At 44.5% G+C, this 24007-nt stretch overlaps 1 protein-coding gene across 2 annotated transcripts in view; it reads right to left on the bottom strand.

Moving 5' to 3' along the window:
* Window positions 1-1907: 1907 nt before the first annotated feature.
* LOC141082717 (uncharacterized) overlaps window positions 1908-24007 on the bottom strand; it is a 140650-nt gene continuing 118550 nt past the window's right edge. For both annotated transcript variants that reach the window (XM_073566651.1, XM_073566650.1), the window contains exon 7: window positions 1908-3313. In XM_073566651.1, the coding sequence (XP_073422752.1) occupies window positions 3257-3313 (57 nt within the window). In that variant the 3' untranslated portion in view covers window positions 1908-3256. The remainder of the gene's footprint in view (window positions 3314-24007) is intronic.

Consider the following 24007-nt stretch of genomic DNA (forward strand, 5'->3'; position numbering starts at 1 on the left):
TGACAGATGATCAGAGGAGAAGCAGCGTTACTATGTGACTAGATCGCTGCCTGGCACACTGTAACGTGACTTCTCCTCTGATCTCACAATGACAGATGATCAGAGGTGAAGCAGCGTTACTGTGTGACAAGATCGCTGCCTGGCACAGCTGTGCCAGGCAGCGATCAGCTGTGCCTGGCAGCGATCTAGTCACACAGTAACGCTGCTTCACCTCTGATCATCTGTCAGTGAGATCAGAGGGAGAAGCCGCGTTACAATGAGGGAGATCGCCGGGAAACAAGCAGCTTTCCCAGCGATCGCTCCCATTGGCTGCTGTGACGCTGACGTCATCAGGACCTGAACCAATCAGGTCTCGATGACGTCGGGGGTCCCAGCATGCATTGTGCACCGGGATCCCCGCGTTGTAAGGTATGTGGGGGTCCCGGGGGGCACAAAACCGCCGACAGTAGATAAACGTCGGCACTGCACAAAGCCCAGCAAGCGCCAATGTTTATCTACTGTGGGCGGTCGGGAAGCGGTTAATAAAAACTTTTTAAGTCTTTATAATCTGGACTTTAATTTGGTTTATTCATAAGTTGAGAAGGTTTCTATTGTCTTTCATGAATATCCGTAAATGCTATATTGGTTGTTGACTGTGATATGAGGGTTACATAACTGCCAGAGGTCAAGGTGACTCTGATTGGGCGAAAGTGACTGTCAGGTGACAGAGGGTGGGGCTACCTGAACTGACTGGATAAATACTGAGGTGAGCTTCTAGAGGCTTCAGTCAGCTAGGGGAGCTCACAAGAGAAGAGAGACTGTTACACAGAGGGGACCCCTCAGAGAGTCTTGACAGTAGAAACAGTCACAGGGGTGACCCTACAGGACATTGGTCACAGGTAGAGACGGCCTGTGAGGACCTGGTGTATAGTGGACTTTGTAAGGTGAAACGCCATGGTGGATTGGCCTAGGGCAGCCACGGTGGATAGAGCCACGAAGTACGCATGCTGAAGAAATAAATAAGTGAAGGTACTCGGGCCGTTCTGCAAGAGGAGAACAGTCTGCAATATTTGTCATGCATTGTGCTGGTCGTTTTATGGGCGGCCAATAAAAGAAAAACCTGTTGAATATATCTCCTGTCTCTGTCTCGTGCCTGTCGATGCCAAGAAGCGGGTCACCCCCCCATTTCTTTGAGTACAGCACACCTCCACCGCCTACCAGCCACACCTCCTAATTACCACAGCACGCTACCCTCCACCCCAGCCTGCCACTGGTCCCTACACCATCATACAATAGTCTATTATGAGTAGTTAAAGTTTGCATTAATGTCATGTGGGAGTTCGATGACAAGCAGGTGGTTAAGGTGGTAACAAAGTAATGAGAAGTGTAAGAGGATGAAGAGCGTGCACAGTTAGAAATACATGTACATTTGAAGATTAATTAAAACCCAACCTATTGGTTGTCTTTATTTTTCCAAACACTTGCTATTAACTGAAAGAAGACATTTACTTTGTACTTTCACTCTCTCATGTGATGAAGCCTGCAAGTTTAACAAAAAGATTGTCGCTTAGTTTTTCATGAGTGACAGTGCGAAGAAGTAGCAAAATAGCTTAGATATAAAAACTAATTTGGAATCAGTTCATTCTGTACATCCTTCAGTCTGTGAAAATGACTTACTCCTTGTGGGCAAATTCATGTTCCAATCAGAGCCATGAAAATTATGTGCATGTGCAGATCTTGGAACCCTCTAATTGTGGTAGATTGACCACCATTGATCTGCACAATGGTGATCGTAGGTAGCACAGATGTGGACCATTTCTCTTTAGTATTAAGCTGTTTTAGAAGGCTACCAGTAGAGGAGAGTATACAAATCTAAAGAAAAGGGGAAGCATTTATAGCCAAGTTAATAATGTACAGAAAGTCTTTATTCACAATACCAACAGACATGATTAAAAAACATAAAAAATAGGTGATGTGGTCAGAAACACCCCATAACACCAAGGTTTTATCAATATATAGGTATAACAGGTATTTCACAACACAAAGTATTATATTTGTATGATTATGGCAATGAAGGTATAGAATCACCTATTTAGTGTAATATAAAAATATATAGATGCAAAAAATGTTTTTGAAAAACAAAGTAGATACTGTAGTTAGTTACTGAATGTGGATAAAAGTCCTACACAGAGCTGAACAAAATAAGTAAATAAATACAGAAATAATAAAAAATCTTTGAAAAGTGTATGAATAGCTCAAAATATTTCTGCAGTAAAAATATAGCCTGATTAGCCAAGACCATGAAAAAGGCTGGCAATACATTGTAGATATGTATATATATATATATATCTAGTGCACACATAGGTATAGCAGAAAATGCAGAAAAGATCATAGGCAGTAAAAAGGCAAAATAGATCATATGACTGTGTAAAGTATGCAAATAATGTGCAAAATAAGAAATTCTCTATGAGCAGATTATAGACGTATACATTCAGAACCAGGGGGTATGGGATGCAGAGACCCTGACGACCGTTTCGCAGTAGACGAGAGTGTTGACTTGATGGAGAACTGTAGTTATAGATCCACAACTTGTTACATGATAAGCCACAAGTTTTGGAGGCTCCAATCAGGTGTTATATTGGAAATTAAGAAGATTTGACCTTTGTTTTAGGTTTGTTGGGCATGTATGTAAACCCTCATGACTCTGATTATCTACTCATGCCTCGGTTTATCTACTATACAGATTAAATTTGGAGACATAGGAACATCGTGGTTATACCCATTTTGTGATTTTAAATGAAGATCAGCTGCCAAATAAAAAATCTTTTGGTGGAAACATAAATGTGGCAAATTGATGGAACCTTTGTGCTCCAGCAGAAGACTACCCATAAGAAAGCTCATCATAGACGATCTTTGCGATCTCTTTATTGGTTTTGTGGTCTACAAGGACACCTAAAGGGTACTTGCACATATTACATAAAGTTAAAGGGTGGGTCATTTCCTCGGGTACATCCAGGTTACCATCTATTAAGGTTATTAAATCTGCATGAAAAGGATCACACACATATGTACAAATTAAAAAAGTAATTTCTTATATCTCATGATCTGAAAGAATTTATCCACTGCCAAGTACAATGATAAACAAGATAGGAGTATCCAGCTTAAGGTTCAAAATACGATTTTTCTGAAAAATTCTAACTACAGTATTTTACACTAAATGTGTAATTCGTTACATGATAGGACAAGTCATTAATAGGGGTCGATGAAGCAGACATGTCTATTTTCTTCCTTTGTTGAGCTCATACATGTTCAGCTGTGCATACGTAATTTCATCCTAAAAATGCAAATAATATTGTCATTCTTAATATCAACCAGGGTACAAAATCCAAATCATACATGGCCTAATATTACTAGTCCCTTCAGAACAACTTTCCTTGGACATTCTGACAAACCAGATAAAAACCCTTTGTTCAAAGTGTTGTTTCATTAAAGGTGGATTATTCCTGGGCATCACAATATAGATGGGCTGTCAATCCAATTTTTTAGATTACCAACCAGATTTGGAGGTAGAAAAATACTTAACAGAAATCAACCTACACCAACAATAGCTCTGTTCACACTGGACAAAACCTCTATTGGTAGTCCTATTTGGATTTTCCTGCCGAACCAAGAACACCATGACAGCACCCAATGAACACTGCTTAAAGTCATTGTTGTCCATTAGGCACCTGTGTTTTGACATATGGTGGGTAGGGCATTATGTTACATAGTTACATATAGTTTCAAAGGTTGAAAAAAGACCTAGGTCCATCAAGTTCAACTTTTCTCCATCAATTGTACATTTCATCACTAATTAAACTATAACCTGCAATGTTATGTGTATTGAGGAAATCGTCCAGCCCTTTTTTAAAAGCTGTTACAGTGTCTGCCATTACTACCTCTTGTGGTCGGCATTCCACAGTCTGACTGCTCTAAGTGTAAAGAACCCTTTCCTGTTTAGCTGTCAGAATCACCTTTCTTCCACCTGTAATGAGTGCCCCCTATGCCTCAGTATGGTTTTTTGAAGGAATAAGGCTACTTTCAGACTTGCGTTATGAGGCGCAGCGCAGGGCCGCCGCTAAGCTCCGCCCCCGGCTACGCCTCCTCCGGTCAGCTCCTCCTATGGGCGCATGACGCTGCATGTGACCGGCGTATCCTATATTTTGCGTTGGGTATGCTGGCCATGCACTGGTACGCTTTTGCCAGCGCATGCGCCCTTTTGATGCTGCGCCAAGTGCACAAAAATGCAACATGTTGCATTTGGCGCACTTCGGTGATGCGCCCCAGAGGCCGTGGGATACTCAATACCGGGCCGGTCATCTTAAAGGGATGTGTCACAGTGGTGGTGACCCGGTCCATGGCCCCAGGCGGTCATGTAAAAGGGGAGTATTGATTAGGGATAAAGTTTATGTAGTGATTCGTGACGCCAGTTGGAGTGTTCGACAGTAATATAGCCGGCACTGCAAATGATCCCTGGGGGAGTAGATGGTGATGGCAGTGCAGATGTTTAACCCTCTCCAACCAGGGCAGACCCCCAGAGATTGCGATGCAAGTAGAAGGCACGGAGTAATAAGGCAGGAGAGAAGGAAAGTCACTTTATCATTTACTGTAGTTCAGGTGCAGTTCAAAGGAGATATTACAACTCTCACCAGGTTACAGTCTGCTTTGCAAAATGGGAGTTTTCTCTCTCTGCTGAGACTCAGTGTATCTTTCTGCTATTCTAATCCCTTCAGGGACCAAGGCTTCCCAGAGTCTAGAAACTTCCAGTATAGCTTCTACTCACTGTGTATTTCCCCTCTGGCAACTTGCAGCACGGATCCTGTGTGAAGCTCAAGTTCCCTCTTGCACAATCCTTCACTGATCCTAGTTCGCTGCAGTCTTCCTGGGATAAACACAATGCTGTTGGTTGTATAATCCCACACAGTCTCTCAGCTTACCATCCTGCTCTGAAAGCATGGATGGTCTAGGGGCTGATTCCCTGATGCTCCTTAGCTCTACTCCTGGATAGAGCACTGTCTAATGGCTTCCAAGAGAGTTCTTCTTCTCCTCCATCTCGTTCATACTGAAAAAAACAACTCTGCTCCTCCCCCTCCCAGTTAGGGTGTGTCTGCAAAGCTCTAAGCTTCAGACAAGTAAGGGAGTGAGGTGAATTGTGTGAATTGTGTGTGTGTTCTGGTCTCTAGCAGAGAAAGCATAACTCCCATTGCTCACAAAACACATGCAAAACAGTACATATTTAACCCTTTTTGTGGCAGTAAATACGTAGAGCGCCACATCGGAGCAGCGCCAAAAGGGCGCATGTGCTGGCAAAAGCATACCAGCACACGGCCAGTGGACCCTATGCTAAATATAGGATACGCCAGTTACATGCAGCGTCATGCGCCCATAGGAGGAGCTGACTGGAGGAGGCGCGGCCGGGAGCGGAGCTTAGCGGCAGCCCTGCGCTGCACCTCATAATGTAAGTCTGAAAGTAGCCTAAGTCATGCATCATCCTTTGTACTGATCACACATTTATTTATACATGTAAATGAGATCTCCTCTGAGGCGTCTTTTTTCTAAGCTAAACAAGCCCAACTTTTCCAACCTTTCATCACATGAGAGGCCTTTCATCCCTTGGAATAATTTAGTTTCTCACCGCCTTTGAATTGATTCTAACTTCTGAATATCTTTTTTAAAATGTGAAGCCCAAAGGGGATCCCATATTTTAGATGTGGCCTCACCAGTGATTAATAAAGGGGTAACAATACGTTAGGATTGCGGGATTTTCTCTCTCTTTTTATACATCCTAAAATCTTGTTTGCTTTTGCAGCTTCCGCTTCACATTGAGTGCTGCTGCTCAGCTTACTTGTAACCAGAATACCTAAGTCCTTCTCCTCTTCTGTAATCCCAACTATACTCCCATTTAGGCCAAGGTCACACTAGCGATGAATACGGACGAGTGCTATTCAATAAAACATCACATAGCACTCGGACCAGTATTCATCTATGGGGCAGCTCCCATTAGCATTTTTTTCTCGGCCATTTTCAACGTGCAAGTGGAATCGCAGCATGCTGCGATTGTCACCGACACTCGGCCGAGTCTTGGCTCACTCGCACCCATATAAGCCTATGGGTGCGAGTGAGACAACACACATCACTCAGATATCATCCGAACGATGTGCCATATACACTGACCCCGGCAATGGAGGAAATGGGGAAATTCATTTCTCCACCTCTGTGCAAGAGGCTCGGAGCACAGACGCATGCTCTCGCATCGCATGCTATACGCTAGTCTGACCCCGGCCTTAATGTTTATGCAGCAACAGGTTTACTCCGTCCCAGGTGCATTACTTTATGTTGTGACTTCTATTAAAACTATGATGCAAATGGGAACAGATTGTAATGCATTTACCCTATATTACGACAATTGCCTGTTCCTTGAGATCTAGATGTAATTTAAGATCATTGAGAATATAATGGAGCCGATTGCTCCACTCACCAATCTTAATGAAGGGCTCGCTGGAGTATGATGCGCAGAATTCATAAAAAGGCACAAGCCCCTTAGTGGTGCATCTTTGCAATGGCATTCTCCTCCATGCACTTCATCCAGGGCCGTAACTACAAACGGGGCAGCCGGGGCACTGCCCTGGGGCCCCAACCACCCAAGGGGCTCCAAACTGATGGTAAAAAATTGTATTTTAATACTTTAATTTCTCATAAAATACCCAGCTCCTATATTATTTGAGTTTAAAGTTAATAAAAATAAAAAGATCCATGAAAGTGCAAGCGTAAATGTTTTTTGTTCGTTTACACTTTAAACGGGGAAACGCTAGTAACAGGAGCTCTATGGCCGACAGTAGACTGTTAGCTGATTGTGTGGTGTCGCGCCAGGCGGTGACTCAGCCAATAGTTCAGGCAGCAGCCGCGACGTGACGTGCACTGACACTGAGGTCTTGTTTACCCCAACTGCTGAACTGCTCATTGGTCATTGCTCTTCGGTCAGCGGCCAGTGTCGGATCATCAGTGCAGTCTGTGTCGCACATAGCAGCTGTAGTGCGTGTGTAGGTAGATAGTATTCAGTAACAATGTCACCCGGAGGACAGGAGACTCTCATTTCAATAATTTCCAGGAGCTCTGCCAGCTGTCAATGAATGAAAACCTGCACTGGCCTGGAGAGTCTCATAGCACAAGATTTGTAATAATATGTTAGTCTGGAGATCACAGAGAGTTGGCAAGGCAGGCACAGTGCACACTGTAGCAAACTCTCAGCATTGAGAGGAGACAGTCTCAGCAGACACAAATATCTCTGTAACAAACTGTCAGAAGCCCTGCCCCTCTCCAGTCTGCAGGTCTATACTGCTGCGAGGGGGAGGGGAGGAGGAAGTCTCCATAATCACACATTCCTCCCGGCACCGGGTCATGCAGTATCTATCTTTTCAGTGAGTCATCTGCCTCTTGTTTTCAATAATCAGAGCTGTGTACAACCCCCACTCAGTCTCTCCTCACAACCGGGAGGGAGCAATAGTGACTGCTGTACCTGTAGTCGGTTCTTGTAGTATTTGATGTCTGGCACCTTCTGGGGGAGGCAGAAATGTCAGCTCCAGTCTCTCTCCTCCTGGAGAGAGCGGCTGGACACAGTGAACATATCCTGGGCAGCCGCACTGTCTCTTTGCCAGTAGGTGGCGCCCTGCACCTGGTGTATAAGACGACCCCTGACTTCTGAGAAGATTTTCAGGGGTTAAAAAGTAGTCTTATATGCCGGAAAAGGAAAATACGGTACTGTGATTGAGTGTGTTAATAAAACCATTTATTACGCAACGAATTCGGCACCAGCCAAGTGGAAATAAAGAGACAGACTGCAAAAAGAAGAAACTTGGAGGCTGAAAAAAGTTCAAAGAACTTAGCAGCATGGCTGGATGTTGAAAACCACTCGACAGGGAATGATATTGAAATCTCACAAAAATTAAATTCAGATACGTCGGAACAAGACAACCTTAACAATGATAATGACTCGAAAAACCAAAAATTTATAGGCAAAGAAGATATAACAGACCCAACCAATGATACACCAAATTTTTGGGAAGATGAAGATTCTGCCTACTACAACGCCTTTCCTACTGTGATTGAAAATCAAGATAAGAAACGTAGGCTGATAGCGTTTGGTCCAAACCAGCCTGACGGACCATTTCCCAAGGATATCAATCAACAAGGTCGATCTTTTTCAAGTAACTATTATTTTATCAACACAAAGTCAGGGTTGAAGCTTAAAAGAAGTTGGTTATGTTACTCAACAAAATTAGATTGTGTTTACTGCTACAGAAATAATTCAGAAATCGTGTATTACCGTTTTCAACAACCGGAGTTCGAGACTGGAAGCATATTTCAGAACGTATTTCAGTTCATGAAGCATCCAAAAGCCATACACATGCTTGTGTAGTTTATGAGCAATGGCGGAAACGTGGTACTTTAGAAGACGTTTTCGACAAAAATGTGGAGAGTGAAAGAAGCTTTTGGCGTAAAGTTCTTGAAAGAATCCTGAATGTGACATTAACACTTGCAACATGTAATCTTGCCTTTCGTGGATCTATTGAAAAGTTAGAATATAGTAACAAAGGAAACGTTCTCTCGATAGTTGAGCTTTTGTCAAAATATGACCCAGTACTACAAGAATTGCTTCAGCGTCCGCAAGGGACTGTGAAATACCTCAGTCCTAAAATTCAGAATGAGCTTTTTCATCTATTAGCCTTACAAATCAAAGATGAAATTGTAGTTGAGCTTCAAAATTCCTTGTTTTTTCCATTGATCCAAGATACCAGCCAGGACAAAGCTAAAATTGATCAGGTGAGTGAAGTTTACCGGTATGTCAAAATAGTAATGATGAAGAAGGGAAACCTATTGAAATCAAAATATGTGAAACTTTTGTATCCTTTAGAGAGATAAAAGATCAGTCTGCGCAAGGTCTTGCAGAAGAAATAATAACTTCATTGAAAGAGAAAAACTTGGATTTGACCAAATGTCGGGGACAAGGCTATGATGGTGCTGCTGTCATGAGTGGGGTATACAATGGAGTGCAGCAACGTATTAAAGAAAAAACCCACACGCATACTTTGTGCACTGCGCTGCTCCTAACCTTAATTTAGTGTTGTAGGATGCTGTGGAAGAGAACCGAGTGGTGAGCCAGTTTTTTGAAACAATTCAAAGTGTATATTGCTTTTTTTGGTAATAGTATTGTTTGCTGGCAAGATTTGAAATCAGTGTACTGCATCGAAGCTCAGCCCGATTCACTGAATTCAAAAGTAACACTGAAAACTCTTAATCCAACTCGTTGGTCTGGCAGACATGATGCAGTGTATGCACTGAAACACAGGTTTTGTGACGTGATGAAAAGTCTTACTCGCATAAGTTTGACTTCCAAAAAAAGCAAGGAAAGAAATGAAGCACAGCAGCTAAAGAACAAACTTGAAAGTTTTGATTTTGTATTACTTTTGGTTGTGCAGTGTGAAGTCTTAGAGACTCTCAACCTCGTATCGAAAACCTTACAATCTGAAACCATGGACCTCTTGTCTGCATATGGGTTATTGGGTAATGCATTGTTAAAGCTAAGCGAAATGCGTGAGCGTGAAAGGTTCGAAGCACTTGTTTCTGAAGCATCAGATGTGTGTAGTCAATGGGGAATAAAAAATGAATTTCACCAGAACAGAGTAAGGAAAGTGCAGAAACACTTTGATGAGTTGTGTGAAGACGAGAGATTAGCAGACCCAAAAACTTGTTTCCAAGTTACTGTGTTCTATCCAATGGTAGACACACTTTGTACTTATCTTCATCGCCGCTTTGAAGGGATGAAAGCTGTTCTTGACTCTTATGAAGTAATAAAACCTGATTTTTTAGCCAGTGCAAGTGAAAGAGATATTCACAAAAAAGCTGTTGATTTTGTTAACAAGTTTGCAGATTATGTAAATCCAGCCTTTCCTTCACAGTTATGTTCAGTAAAAATTTTGTTTCAAAAGCAACTGGAAAAAATGAAAAGTGTTAAGGAATTTGCTGATTTCCTAATAGTCGAGCATTCTTCACTTTCATCAAGCTATCCAGACGTTTGCACAGTGTGCATCATGTATTTGACTGTTCCTGTGACTGTGTCTAAGGCTGAACGATCCTTCTCTAATCGTAGGCTAGTTTCAGACTAGCGTTTTTTTGCCAGCAGCGCACGCCGCCGCTAAGCCCCACCCCCTCCGGTCATCTCCGCCTAGTATCGCACACGGCTGCATGCAACCTGCACACCCTATCTTTAGCAAAGGGTAAGCAGACCGTGCGCTGACCGTGCGCTAGTAGAATTTTTCATTTGCTGCGCCCTTTTGACGGTGTGCCGGTGTGCGCCAAATGCACCATGTTGCATTTTGGTGCGCTCGGAGCACCGTCAAAAGGGTGCAGCACACGCAAAATTCTACTAGCGCATGGTTTGCACACCCTATGCTAATGATAGGGTGTGCAGATCACATGCAGCCGTGTGCGATACTAGGCGGAGATGATCGGAAGGGGCGGGCAGGGGGCAGGGCTTAGCGGCGGCATGCGCTGCTGGCAAAAAATGCTAGTCTGAAACTAGCCTTAAACTCATAAAAAGCTACTTGAGAATTACTATGGCTCAAGAAAGACTCAACAGCTTAGCTTTACTTTCAGTGGAGAATGATCGAGCTCAACAGATCAACTTTGACAAAGTAATTGATGAATTCGCTTCTCTGAAAGTTAGGAAACAAATGTTTAAGTAGCTGTTTAAAGGACCTGTCACACTAAGCGATATCGCTAGCAATATCGCTATAACGTCAATGGTTTTGTGACGTTATAGCGATATTGCTAGCGATATCTCTATGTCTGATACTTACCTCCGACTGGCTCCCCCGCTGGCTATCGCTGATTGCGCGAGAACATCCTGGGCCGTTTCTCGTCGTCAGCTTCCTGCTGGACTTCCTGTGGTGCCGACGAGTGACGCTTGGACGCGGGCGGGAGGACGTCAGGATCGCCTCGTCTGACAGGTAAGTAGCGACCCCCGATCCCTGCTATGTCGCTGGTGAGATCTGCCTGTGTGGCAGCTCACTAGCGACCACTTAGCGATGCACCAGCGATCCTGACCGCGTCATATCGCTGGTCGGGATCGCTGGTGCATCGCTAAGTGTGACAGTACCTTAAAACTGAACAAATTGTTAATGTTTAAGTAATGTTATGTTTAAGTGAACAAAGTTTAAATATTTACTGTTTAAAACTACTTAATATTTAATAAACATATACAGTTATTTGAAAATTGTGCAATATTTGGAATTACTCACCTTATTAATTTTCCAAACATATTCACTGAATATTTAACTTCTAAAACTTGCATCATAAACAAAATCTATTAAAGGTCTTGCGGAACATGTTGAAGCCTGTGTGTTGTATACAAAAATGCGTAGCAGGTAGTGTTGAGTATTCCGATACCGCAAGTATCGGGTATCGGCCGATACTTGCTGTATCGGAATTCCGATACCGACTTCCGATATTTTTTCAATATCGGAAGTCGGCATCGGAATCGGAAGTTCAAAGTTGATTGACAGCCTGACGTCATCATGATGCGCAGTGTGTGCGCATCATGATGCGCCGTCATTTCGGGCCTTCCGGGGGTCTCTGCCGGCCTGCCGGGGGGCTGTGCCGGCCTGCCGGGGGGCTGTGTGGACTGCCCGGGGTCTGTACCGGCCTGCCGGGGGGCTGTGCCGGCCTGCCGGTGGTCTGTGCACCCTGTGGGGGTCTGTACCGGCCTGCCGGGGGGCTGTGCCGGCCTGCCGGTGGTCTGTGCACCCTGTGGGGGTCTGTACCGGCCTGCCGGGGGGCTGTGCCGGCCTGCCGGTGGTCTGTGCACCCTGTGGGGGTCTGTGCCGGCCTGCCGGGGGGCTGTGCCGGCCTGCCGGGGGGCTGTGCTGATGTCCGGGGGTCTGTGCAAGCATCGTCCGATGGGACTACAAGTCCCATCTGGCGATGCCTGCTACCATGACAGTGATTGACACATTAGCCAATGATGGGACAGTAGTAGTCCCATCATCCGGCTAATGTGTTAAATGTTAAAAAAAAAAAAAATACTACATACATACTACATGCTACATACATACTACATACATACTACATACATACCACATATATACTACATACATACTACATATATACTACATGCATGCTACATACATACTACATGCTACATACATACTACATATATACTACATACATACTACATACATACTACATACATACTACATGCATACTACATGCTACATACATACTACATACATACTACATGCATGCTACATACATACTACATGCTACATACATACTACATATATACTACATGCATGCTACATACATACTACATGCTACATACATACTACATATATACTACATACATAGTACATATATGCTACATACATACTACATATATACTACATGCATGCTACATACATACTGCATGCTACATACATACTACATGCTACATACATACTACATATATGCTACATACATACTACATATATACTACATGCATGCTACATACATACTGCATGCTACATACATACTACATGCTACATACATACCACATATATACTACATACATACTACATGCATGCTACATGCTACATACATACCACATACATACTACATACATACTACATACATACTACATGCTACATACATACCACATATATACTACATACATACTACATACAATACATTCATACAATACATACATAGACATACAGTACATATAACATAGAGTAACATACTTACCAATACTTGTCACATTGTTCCCCGAAGCCATTGTCTTTTACGGAATAAATATTAACATAACAAACCACAAAAATACTCACCCACGATCCGAAGCAGTCCACGAGTGTGTCCCACGACGATCTTGGGTAGAGAACTGCAGCATCAGCTGTTGCTGCCGTTCTCTACGGGCTGCAGGAATCCAATGACGGAAGGTAGGTATCCTTCCGCACTGTATTCCTCCGCCACTTAAAAAAAAAAAAAGTCCCTAGTCTCACTTTATGCCATTGCTGCGTGGGAATTTCCCACACAGCAATGGCATAAAGTGAGACTAGGGACTTTTTTAAGCACTTCCATGATTTTGTCATTCCACGCTTTAGCTGCTTGCTTTAAACCATATATGCTTTTCTGTAGTTTGCAAACTTTGTTTGGGTTTCTTTCATCTTTGAATCCTGGAGGTTGTTCCATGTAAATGTCCAGATGTATCAGTTCCATCTGTTTCATTGCTGCAACTGTAAGTATAGTTCTAATTGTAGTATGTTTGACAACTGGAGCAAATGTCTCATCATAGTCTTCTCCATATTTTTGAGAATACCCTTTAGCTACGAGTCTTGCTTGGTATCTTTCAGGTGTGCCATCTGTTTGGTATTTTACTTTAAAAATCCATTTACATCCTATGGCTTTTCTTCCTTCTGGTAAATCTGTCAGTGTCCATGTATTTGAGTCATGCATGGATTTCATTTCTGTTTCTGTTGCCTCTATCCATTTAATAGTTCCTTCTTTAGGGAGTTTAGATATGTCTTCCCAAGAAGTAGGTTCATAAATTTTACTTGTGCTTGTCTTGTATGAGAGACGTTTTGGTGGTTTACCTTTGTTCTCCCTCATTGAACGGCTTGGTTCTGTGTCTGTTTGTAGTTGTATTTCTTCATTTTCAGTATTCTGCTCTTCATCAATTTCAACTACTTTATCATCAGATACCTCTTCAGCTATGTCACTGCTGTTTTTCTCATTTTTTGTGCCAATTGAAATCATAGTGTCTTCATTTAGATCTTCAATGAATGTCACACTGTTGCTCACCGTGACTCTGTCTGTTTTAGGATCTAGGATTCTGTATTCCTTGCAATTTTCACTATATCCAACAAATATTCCCTCCATGGATCTGTTTTGAAGTTTGGAACATTTTTCTGTTGGAATGAATATAAAAACTTTACATCCAAAAACTTTTAAATGATTGACACTTGGTTTCATACCTTGCCACAAGAGTTGAGCGAAACGGGTCGAAAAAATTCAAAAGTCTCCGACTTTCACCAAAGTCGGGTTTCATGAAACGAAACCCGACCTTAGCGTGAGGTCGGCGACCATTGCGCCAAAGTCACGTTTCAAAAGAGGCTTTTGTGCCCTTTTTCAGCCAATCAGGAAGAACGGACACTGTGGGCAACGTGATGACATAGGCAGCGGTTACCACCATGTTTGTAAAGGGCCTGCAAGTGATTGGCTTGCTTTGTGTGGCGTCACAGGTGGTATAAAAGGGCGTGCACGCCGACCGCCATGTTACTTATGCTGATCTCAGAATAGGGAGAGCTGCTGCTGCTGCTGATTCTGTTGGGAGAGCGTTAGGCAGGGAAGAAGATACCAAAAACTACTTCTGCTGCTAGCGATTGTGCCTGTGCAACACACCAGTTACTGTGCAGTGCAAGGGGAGGCTATATTTCGGTGCATCAGCTCTGTTGGTTATTAGGCTGCCTTTTAAGGCTCCCTGATAGCTGCATGGCTGTTTTCACACTGCTGAGCAAACTGCTTTTTTCAAAGCAATCCAAATTTTATTGTTTTGTCCTGGTGAGTTACTGAGCGTTCATTTTTTCACACACCATACAGCGGTGTACGCTCCTCACACAGTACTGTGTACCAGTTGTTATCTCGGCCAAATTGAAGATATCTACATGTGTGACTCTGTAAGGAAAAGTCGAGGAGTTTGTCTGTTCTTACAGACCTACACCTTATAGTTTTGTCCATTTTTCAAACAGTTTAGTATATTTGCTGTTTGATTACATTCAAAACTAGAGAGAGACAGCGTGTGTCAGTCCGTATACAAAAACACGGAGCTTGGCAATTTTACATACACCGTACAGCGGTGTACGTGCACGCTCCTCTCTCAGTAGCGTGTAACGGCTGTTCTCACGGCCAAATTGAAGCTATCTACTTGTGTGACTCTCTTAAAAAGGAGAAAACGGAGTAACGGATACAAAATATATGCAAAAGTATAAATTTTATTAATACTCACATCAAGTGCTGACAAGTATACAAGTTGACTAAAATAGGGGGGATAAGCCCCAATGATACAACAATCAGGACAGACAAGGACAGGGTAAAAAATGATACCAGTGCTCGAAATCTACATGGCACAACGTTCAGTCAGCCCATGGGCATTGCACATAACAGACATGTGTCTAATGGTAAAAGATAGTCAAATATGGCATACTCAATTAAATGTGTATTGTACATAGTTGTACATGTCTAGAGCGCAAAAAAAAAAAAAAAAAAAAAAAAAAAAAAAAACATCCAGAGGGGTCAATGTGCAAGTCCAATGGACACTGAACATAAATGAATCAATGACATGTGGAAGGATTCTTACATAGTAAATAACATATGTATCAGCATATCAAAACTGCGCAATTGTGCCAGAGAGAACCCCTTCTTCCCCTTCTTCCTTTCTCTTCTTCTTATATAGTAATAGACGAGTGACCCGAACACGATGGAGTGTCCGCATTCTCCATAATATCAATATGCCGTGAAACGATGATGAAGGTAGATATTCTTTCCAGATCCAACAGATAATAAACGCAGGCGTGGGTATGGACATCCAGAATAGAGGGGTCCACACCACACAATGGTACCAGTGAGTCCACATGTAGCCAACACAGAAAACACAGGGAAACTAAAAAAATATATAAAAAGACAAAAAGTTAAAATCATACAAACCGAATGTTGATAGGGCCTAAAAAAATGAAACAATGGTGAGTGCAGCGGAGACAGCAGAAGCTATAAAAATGAGGAGAAACTCAGAGATTCGTTAAGTCCTTTGGGGGTCATAGTATCCAGGGCGACGATCCACTTAGTCTCTCTCTGGGCCAACGCCTTTTTGTAATTTCCAGCTCGGATTCCCAAGTGTACACATTCAATACCTCTTACCATGAAGGACCCCGGGTCACAATCATGGGAGGATCTGAAGTGACGTGGGATGGTCTTAAGGGTAGTAGGATCGACCACTGTCTTGGCCGCCCGAATGTCCCTAACATGCTCACGAACTCTCACACGTAATTCTCTTGATGTGAGGCCCACATATATCAGTGGGCACCCACATGTCGCGTAGTATATGACATTAGTACTACTGCAGGAAATGTGTTGTTTGATGTGAAAATCTTTTTCACCATCGGAGGACTGAAAGGAGGAGCAGCGAAGGACATTCGGGCAGGCAACACAGTGGCCGCAAGGAAAACACCCCCGAGTTGGACCAGTAGATCCAAAGGGGTTCGTTGTCGTCGCGATGTAATGGCTCTTGACCAAAAAATCCCTCAAGTTTCTACATCTTCTTGAAGTCATCAGAGGACGATCACCGATAACCTGGCCCAGAGATGGCTCCGAGCCAAGAATTGCCCAGTGTTTGGCCAAAATGCTCCTCATGTGTTCCCATTCATGATTGAAGGTAGAGATGAAACGTATTGGGGCAGATCCACCTGACTTAGCAGATCTCCCAGTATTATCACGCCTCGGATAAAGCAAGTCCCTACGGGCAGTAGCCCTGGCTCTACTGTAACCCTTTCGTATGCTCCTGTTACTATATCCCCGGTTGCGGAAACGAGTCTGTAGGTCCCTAGCTAGTTTTTATATGAGTGCGGTTTTGTCCCGCCATATTTTTTTTTTTTTTTTTTTGTGACCATACCATTGATCACTTCCTGGTTTGAGTGAGCTGCACTGCACATGCTCTGTCCGCTGCCTTTGGTTGGTAGACCTGCCCCATGTGACCGCTTTCAAGTGGGAGGTCTTTCTGCATAAAAACATGGTGGTTCACCTCAGTCAACACTCCCTTGATAAAGCGCCTGTGGCGGGCGCGAAACGTACGTCGGGTGTCGTTGCATGGGCCTTCACCTCCTCTGCTCCCCGGTAAGCAGCCTGCCTTTTTACTTGTTTCCACACTTCGGTCATTTGGACCGCTGGGCGGGTCGTCTCCCGGGTTCTCTCTGGCACAATTGCGCAGTTTTGATATGCTGATACATATGTTATTTACTATGTAAGAATCCTTCCACATGTCATTGATTCATTTATGTTCAGTGTCCATTGGACTTGCACATTGACCCCTCTGGATGTTTTTTTTTTTTTTTTGCGCTCTAGACATGTACAACTATGTACAATACACATTTAATTGAGTATGCCATATTTGACTATCTTTTACCATTAGACACATGTCTGTTATGTGCAATGCCCATGGGCTGACTGAACGTTGTGCCATGTAGATTTCGAGCACTGGTATCATTTTTTACCCTGTCCTTGTCTGTCCTGATTGTTGTATCATTGGGGCTTATCCCCCCTATTTTAGTCAACTTGTATACTTGTCAGCACTTGATGTGAGTATTAATAAAATTTATACTTTTGCATATATTTTGTATCCGTTACTCCGTTTTCTCCTTTTTAAGATTAGCATATGGAGTGGTAATCCATGCACAAGGCGTTTTTGGACCATGGTCACCGCCTTGTCTCGTTCTCTGATACTGGGCATTATCATATATGTATTGTGTGACTCTGTAAGGAAAAGTCGAGGAGTTTGTCCGTTCTTACGGACCTACACTCTAGGGAGATTCCAATTCTGCCCAATTCTATATACACCTTGTCATGCACTAGGCAATTTCTGCCTGTCACATTGCGGTGTAATCTGTCCTGGGCCTGAGACAATAGTTCAGCGTCCTCCAATCTACAGTAAGATTAAAATTCTCACCAATACTCTATACAGCTTCTGCCTTCTCATACACCAGCCAATTTCTGCCTGTCACATTACGGTGTAATCTATACTGGGCCTGAGACAATAGTTCAGCATCCTCCAATCTACATTGAGATTCAAATTCTCACCAATACTCTATACAGCTTTTGCCTTCTCATACACCAGCCAATTTCTGCCTGTCACATAGCGGTGTAATCTATACTGGGCCTGAGACAATAGTTCAGCGTCCTCCAATTAACAGTGAGTTTAAAATTCTCACCAATACTCTATACAGCTTCTGCCTTCTCATACACCTGCCAATTTTTGCCTGTCACATAGTGGTGTAATCTATACTGGGCCTGAGACAATAGTTCAGCGTCCTCCAATCTACATTGAGATTCAAATTCTCACCAATACCCTATACAGCTTCTGCTGTTATGATTGAGTGACCGTAGGAGGCAGACACAAAAATAGAAGCTACGTCCAGAAAACCAGAGGAGCTGGCAACTATCCGATTGCAGACTCCTGAACCTATCAACACAACTAGCAGTAGCCGTGGGGGGTACCTACGGTGCCCTAGACCCCTCGGACACAGCCGGAGAAATATATAGCCTAAAGATAGAAAGGGAAATCTAAACTGCCCCAGAGCAGACCCCAAAGTAAAAGGCAGCCCCCAACATATAATGACGGTGAAGCAAGATGAAAAAACACTGACACAGATAGAAAGATAGGCTGAGCAAACGTTGGGGCCCAATCTAATCTAAACAGGAAAGGAAAGGAAAGCTGCTGTCTGCAATCGGCAAAAAACCCTATAAAAAACATAGGCCAGCAAGCTGAAATGGAAAAAGACCCTGAAGCAACTAAGCTTCGAAACTAAATCAGCACTCTGGAGTTTTCAGGAGACAGAGCTAAGGAGTTCAGCTCACCCAGCAGGGAATGGCTGAAATCCAGAAAAAACAAAGCAAGGCAAAAATGCAAAAAGCAAGGAAGAAAACTTAGCTTTAGCAGAGCAGGAATTCAGACTGGAGTCCAAGGATACCACAGAGAAATCACCCGCAGGGAGAATGGGCGTAGGCAGCCTTATATCCAGTCTGTGACTCCACTCAGCCAGTCATCATCATTAATCTCAGGTGTCTGATAATCAGACTCACTACCTCTCCTAACCAGAAGAGGGAGTTCCTCGGGCCTCAGTGATGAAGGGGAGAATGAACTCATAACATTCTGCCTTCTCATACACCAGCCAATTTCTGCCTGTCACATAGCGGTGTAATCTATACTGGGCCTGAGACAATAGTTCAGCGTCCTCCAATCTACAGTGAGATTAAAATTCTCACCAATACTCTATAAAGCTTCTGCCTTCTCATACACCAGCCAATTTCTGCCTGTCACATAGCGGTGTAATCTATACTGGGCCTGAGACAATAGTTCAGCGTCCTCCAATCTACATTGAGATTCAAATTCTCACCAATACTCTATACAGCTTCTGCCTTCTCATACACCAGCCAATTTCTGACTGTCACATAGCGGTATAATCTATACTGGGCCTGAGACAATAGTTCAGCATCCTAAAATCTACATTGAGATTCAAATTCTCACCAATACTCTATAGACCCTTTACCTTGTTTTACAGTACCATATAGCTGTTGTTATTTTGGGTACCTTTTTCAAAAAAATGAAGAAGTATGGTGGAAGAGGCCGTGGAAGTGGGCGGGGGTTGCCAGCTGGTCCTAATGGTGGTGTTGGTGGTGGTGCTTCTGCTGGTTGTGGCAAAAGCACAAATGAACCTAAGGCAGGAGGTGGTGAGCCGGCGTCATCGTCTGGCTCCACAAGGCCTCGTTGGCTCCCTTTTCTGGGAGTAGGTAAACTGCTTTTAAAGCCAGAGCTTCAGGAACAAGTTTTGGCTTACATTGCTGACACAGCCTCCAGCCCTATCGCCTCCTCTTCTGAAGTTTCAAAAAATAAAAGCACTGCGTCGTCAGTGGAGGCTCCTGGTCAGGAACAACATCTTTCCTTGTGTCCTTCACCCCTACCAAAAGTGAAGGATGCGGCAGGCCACACTACAGATTACTCCATGGAGCTCTTTTCTCATACCATGCCTGGGTTATCAAGTCAAATCGTGAATTCCCAGTCCAAGATGAATCTGACATGGAGTGCACTGATGTACAGCCACTGCTAGATTTATCTGCTGGTACATTCACTCAGAGCACTGCATTGTCCTCGCAGTGTACTGAGCCAGAATCTGACCCTGATGAAACTCAGGTGCCCCTTCCCACATACTATACCACCATACACGGTGACACATAGGAAGGTGCACATGACATTGAAGAGGAGGTGATGGATGACCCAGTTGTTGACCCAGATTGGCATCCATTGGGGGAAGAGGGTGCCGCTGCCAATAGCTCAGAAGAGGAGGAGCATCCGCAGCAGGCATCGACATCGCAACAGCTGTTATTTGGCAGGCCCGGAGCAGTCCAAAAACGGTTTACAAAAAGCAAAAGAGTTGCAGGACAGCTTGGCCAGACGGTCAAAATAGCACAGCGTGCAAGGCCTCAAAATGTCTTCCATAGTAGGAAGAGTGCAGTGTGGCACTTTTTTGAACCAAATCTTAATGATCAGGCAAAGGTTATCTGTAAGAAGTGCGCAAAGACCTTTAGCCGAGGGAAAAATCTGAGAAATTTGAATACCAGTTGCATGCTTAGACATTTAACCACCATGCACTTGCAAGCATGGACGGACTACCAAACCTCACGTACCACATGTGCAACTGCTCCCAAAGAAGGTAGTCAGCAACGCTACATTGTTTCCCCCACTATAAGCCCACCGTTTAGCACACCACCACCAGCAAATGTTGAGGTGTTGTCGCAAGGACAAAGCAGTCAGGGAATCACAATGTTATATCAACGAAAGACTGAATCTAGGCCATCAGAAAGAACACCAACTCCATCACCATCATCAACCCTATCCCAGTCCGCCATGTCCACCGCTAGTTCCACCATATGCAGCTCTCAAGTCCAGCTCACCTTACCATAGACTATGAGTAGGATAAGAAAGTACCCATCCTCTCATCTGCGTACACTGGGCTTGAACGCCCACATTGCCAAACTAATCTCGTTAGAGATGATGCCCTACTGGTTGGATGAAAGCGCAGCTTTCAGCGAACTCATGGCCTACGCAGTACCACGCTATGACCTACCCAGTCACCACTTCTTTTCTCGCAAAGCCATCCCAGCCCTCCACCTTCATGTGAAAGACCGCATTGTCCATGCACTCAAGCAATCAGTGAGTGGAAAGGTGCACCTCACAACTGATGCATGGTCCAGTAGGCATGGCCAGGGCCATTACGTGTCCATCACTGCGCACTGGGTTAATGTGGTGGATGCAGGGTCCACAGGGGACAGCGGTGGTGGGACAGTGATGCCTAGCCCAGAGTATAGGAAACAGTTGGCTGTAGGCGTTCGACCCTCCTCCTCCTCCTCCAGAAGCGAAAGCTCATCCACAGAGCGCAGTTGCACGAGCACTCCATCCGCAGCTGCCAGTGTTGCACACGAGGTGTCCCCTTATCGATCAGCTAGTGGAAAGCGTCAGCAGGCTGTGTTGCAGATGTTGTATTTGGGCGACAGACACACCGCGGAGGTACTTTCAGCGACAAACTGAGTCATGGCTGGGCAGTCTACATCTTGAGGCAGGCAAGGTAGTTAGTGATAATGGCCGTAATTTTGTGGCAGCCATAGCCCTTTCAAAACTCAGACACATACCTTGCTTGGCTCACACCTTGAACCTGGTGGTGCAGTGCTTCCTCAATAATTATCCGGAGTTAACAGGCCTGCTCCATAAGGTTCGAAGACTGTGCTCGCACATCCGCCGGTCGCCGGTGCACTCCAGTCGTATGCAGAAGCTGCAGCGATTGCTCCACCTTCCCAAGCACCGCCTAATTATCGACGTTGCAACAAGGTGGAATTCCACCCTGCACATGGTTGAGCGGCTGTGCGAACAGAGGCAGGCCGTAATGCATTTGTGGGAGGATACACAGCCAGGTACTTTGAGGGCAGACATGGAGTTGACAGGTGTGCAGTGGTCGAAGCTGAAAGACCTCTGTAAAGTCCTTCAGTGTTTTGAGGAATGCACACGGCTGGTAAGCGCAGACGATGCCATCATAAGCATGAGCATCCCATTTATGTGTCTGCTCATGCAAACTCTGACGCACATTAAGGAGCAGGCGTCTGCAGCCGAGGTAGATGAGGAGGAAGAGGAGGAGGGAAGCCTTGATGACAGTCAGCCATTGTCTGCTCCTGGACCTCTCCTGGACGAGGTGGAGGAAGAGGAGGAGGATGATGATGGGGATGATTATTTAGGGGAGGAGGATGCTTCTCGTGGGGCAAGAGAAAATGTTGGCATGGCAAGGTCTGGTACAGGGTTTGTGCGTGACTGGAGGGATGTGGATTTGCCAGAAAGTGCTCCTCCACCCAGCACTCGCAGTGCATCATTGACACCGGGAACATTGACCCACATGTCAGATTATGCCTTGCAGATCCTAAAAAGGGACCCCCGCATTGCCAAAATGATGAACGATGACGACTACTGGTTGGCCAGCATCCTGGATCCACGCTATAAAGGCAAATTTCAAAACATAATGCCACAGGAGAACCTTGACCTAATATTGGCTAACAAACAAGCAACTCTGGTAAACCGGTTGGTTGAGGCATTCCCAGCACACAGCAGCGGTGATGGTTCTCACACGAGCCGTAGGGGCCGGGGGCAGCTTGGAAGATGTGTTCGTGGTGCACACATCAGAAGTGGCGTTGGAGACAGGGGTTTCATGACCATGTTGTGGACTGATTTTTCAAGTCCCGCTCACACGACTGGTAATACTGCATCGATTGAAAGTGACAGGAGACAGCAGTTGTCAACTATGGTTACAAACTACTTCTCGTCCCATATCGATGTTCTCCCGCACAGTTCATTCCCATTTGACTATTGGGCCGCTAAACTGGACACCTGGCCTGAATTGGCACAATATGCCTTACAGGAGCTCGCTTGCCCAGCTGCAAGTGTGCTATCAGAAAGAGTCTTCAGTGCAGCTGGATCAATCCTGACAGAAAAAGGACCCGTCTGTCGACCCAAAATGTGGATGATCTAACCTTCATTAAAATGAACCATGCATGGGTTTCCAAGGATTTTGTCCCACCTTCCCCTGATGACACCTAGGTTGCCAGAAAAATGACTTGCTTTGGTCCTCCTCTTCCTCGCACTAGCCCAATTTCGCCTTTTGCAACAGCTGAATGTCCAACATCAACATATGCCATTTTGTAAACCTCCCTACCTGGGCTGCCTCCCCCCCCATGGCCGGGGTCACTACCTAGTGCACCCAACCGTGCAAGTGCCATTTCCCTGGACAGGTGGGTGGGCCGACTCTCTTGGGCGCGGGCACTGGCACAGGGTCCCTCATAGTGCAATCAAGTGTCTCTGACGGTGGGGGTGCACACCCGCCATCAGACACATCGCCGTACTATGAGGGGCCCAGTGCTAGTACCGGCAGCCACGAGTGTGACCCCCTTGCTTGGGCAGGGCCACAGCATTTGCAATGTTTACCTCTCCCTGCTCCTCCGCTGTGTAGTCTGGGCTGTCAAATCTTTCACTGGGACTGCCGCTACAAATTTGTTGAACTGAGAGATGATGGTTAAGACGTAGCTATGCCCTGTCCCGCTGGCTGGGCTCTAGCTTCAGATGATCAATGACTTCCATTTCTTGTGGACCTCGACTCACAATGACATGCAGTGGTGGTTTATCATCAGCTTTCACAGTTTTCCAACTCACAGACGCGTGACATTCCGGCGCACATTTTTAAATGTGCCCTCTCATGCCAATCCCATAGAATCGCCTACAGCTTCTGTCTTTTGCACTCCAAAGTTACGTGACAGATCATGATAGGCAGTGAGCACCATGTTTACATCTCTCCCGTTGATAAAAATTTGATGGAGATGAGTAACGCTGATGGGATCAACAGTACTGCGATACAGCAACACTTTCTTCACAAAGTTATGTTTTCGCTGTCTCCACACACAAATCAATTGAGGGTCAGCATCGCCTCAGAGAATTGTGACGGCAGTTTTTCCCGTGATTGTTAATTCCTAGATTTCTGCAATCACTAGACTTTATGTCAGTAATTGTATGCATCTCATTTCCTATGTCGGAAAGGCTGGACTGTCTTACGGAGACAGAAATATATATGAAGATTTAAAAATACCACCAAAAGTGTATACTGGT

Source organism: Dendrobates tinctorius, unplaced genomic scaffold, assembly GCF_039654945.1.
Source record: "Dendrobates tinctorius isolate UK_male_01 unplaced genomic scaffold, ASM3965494v1 ptg000019l, whole genome shotgun sequence".
NCBI classification, from domain to species: Eukaryota; Metazoa; Chordata; class Amphibia; order Anura; family Dendrobatidae; genus Dendrobates; species Dendrobates tinctorius.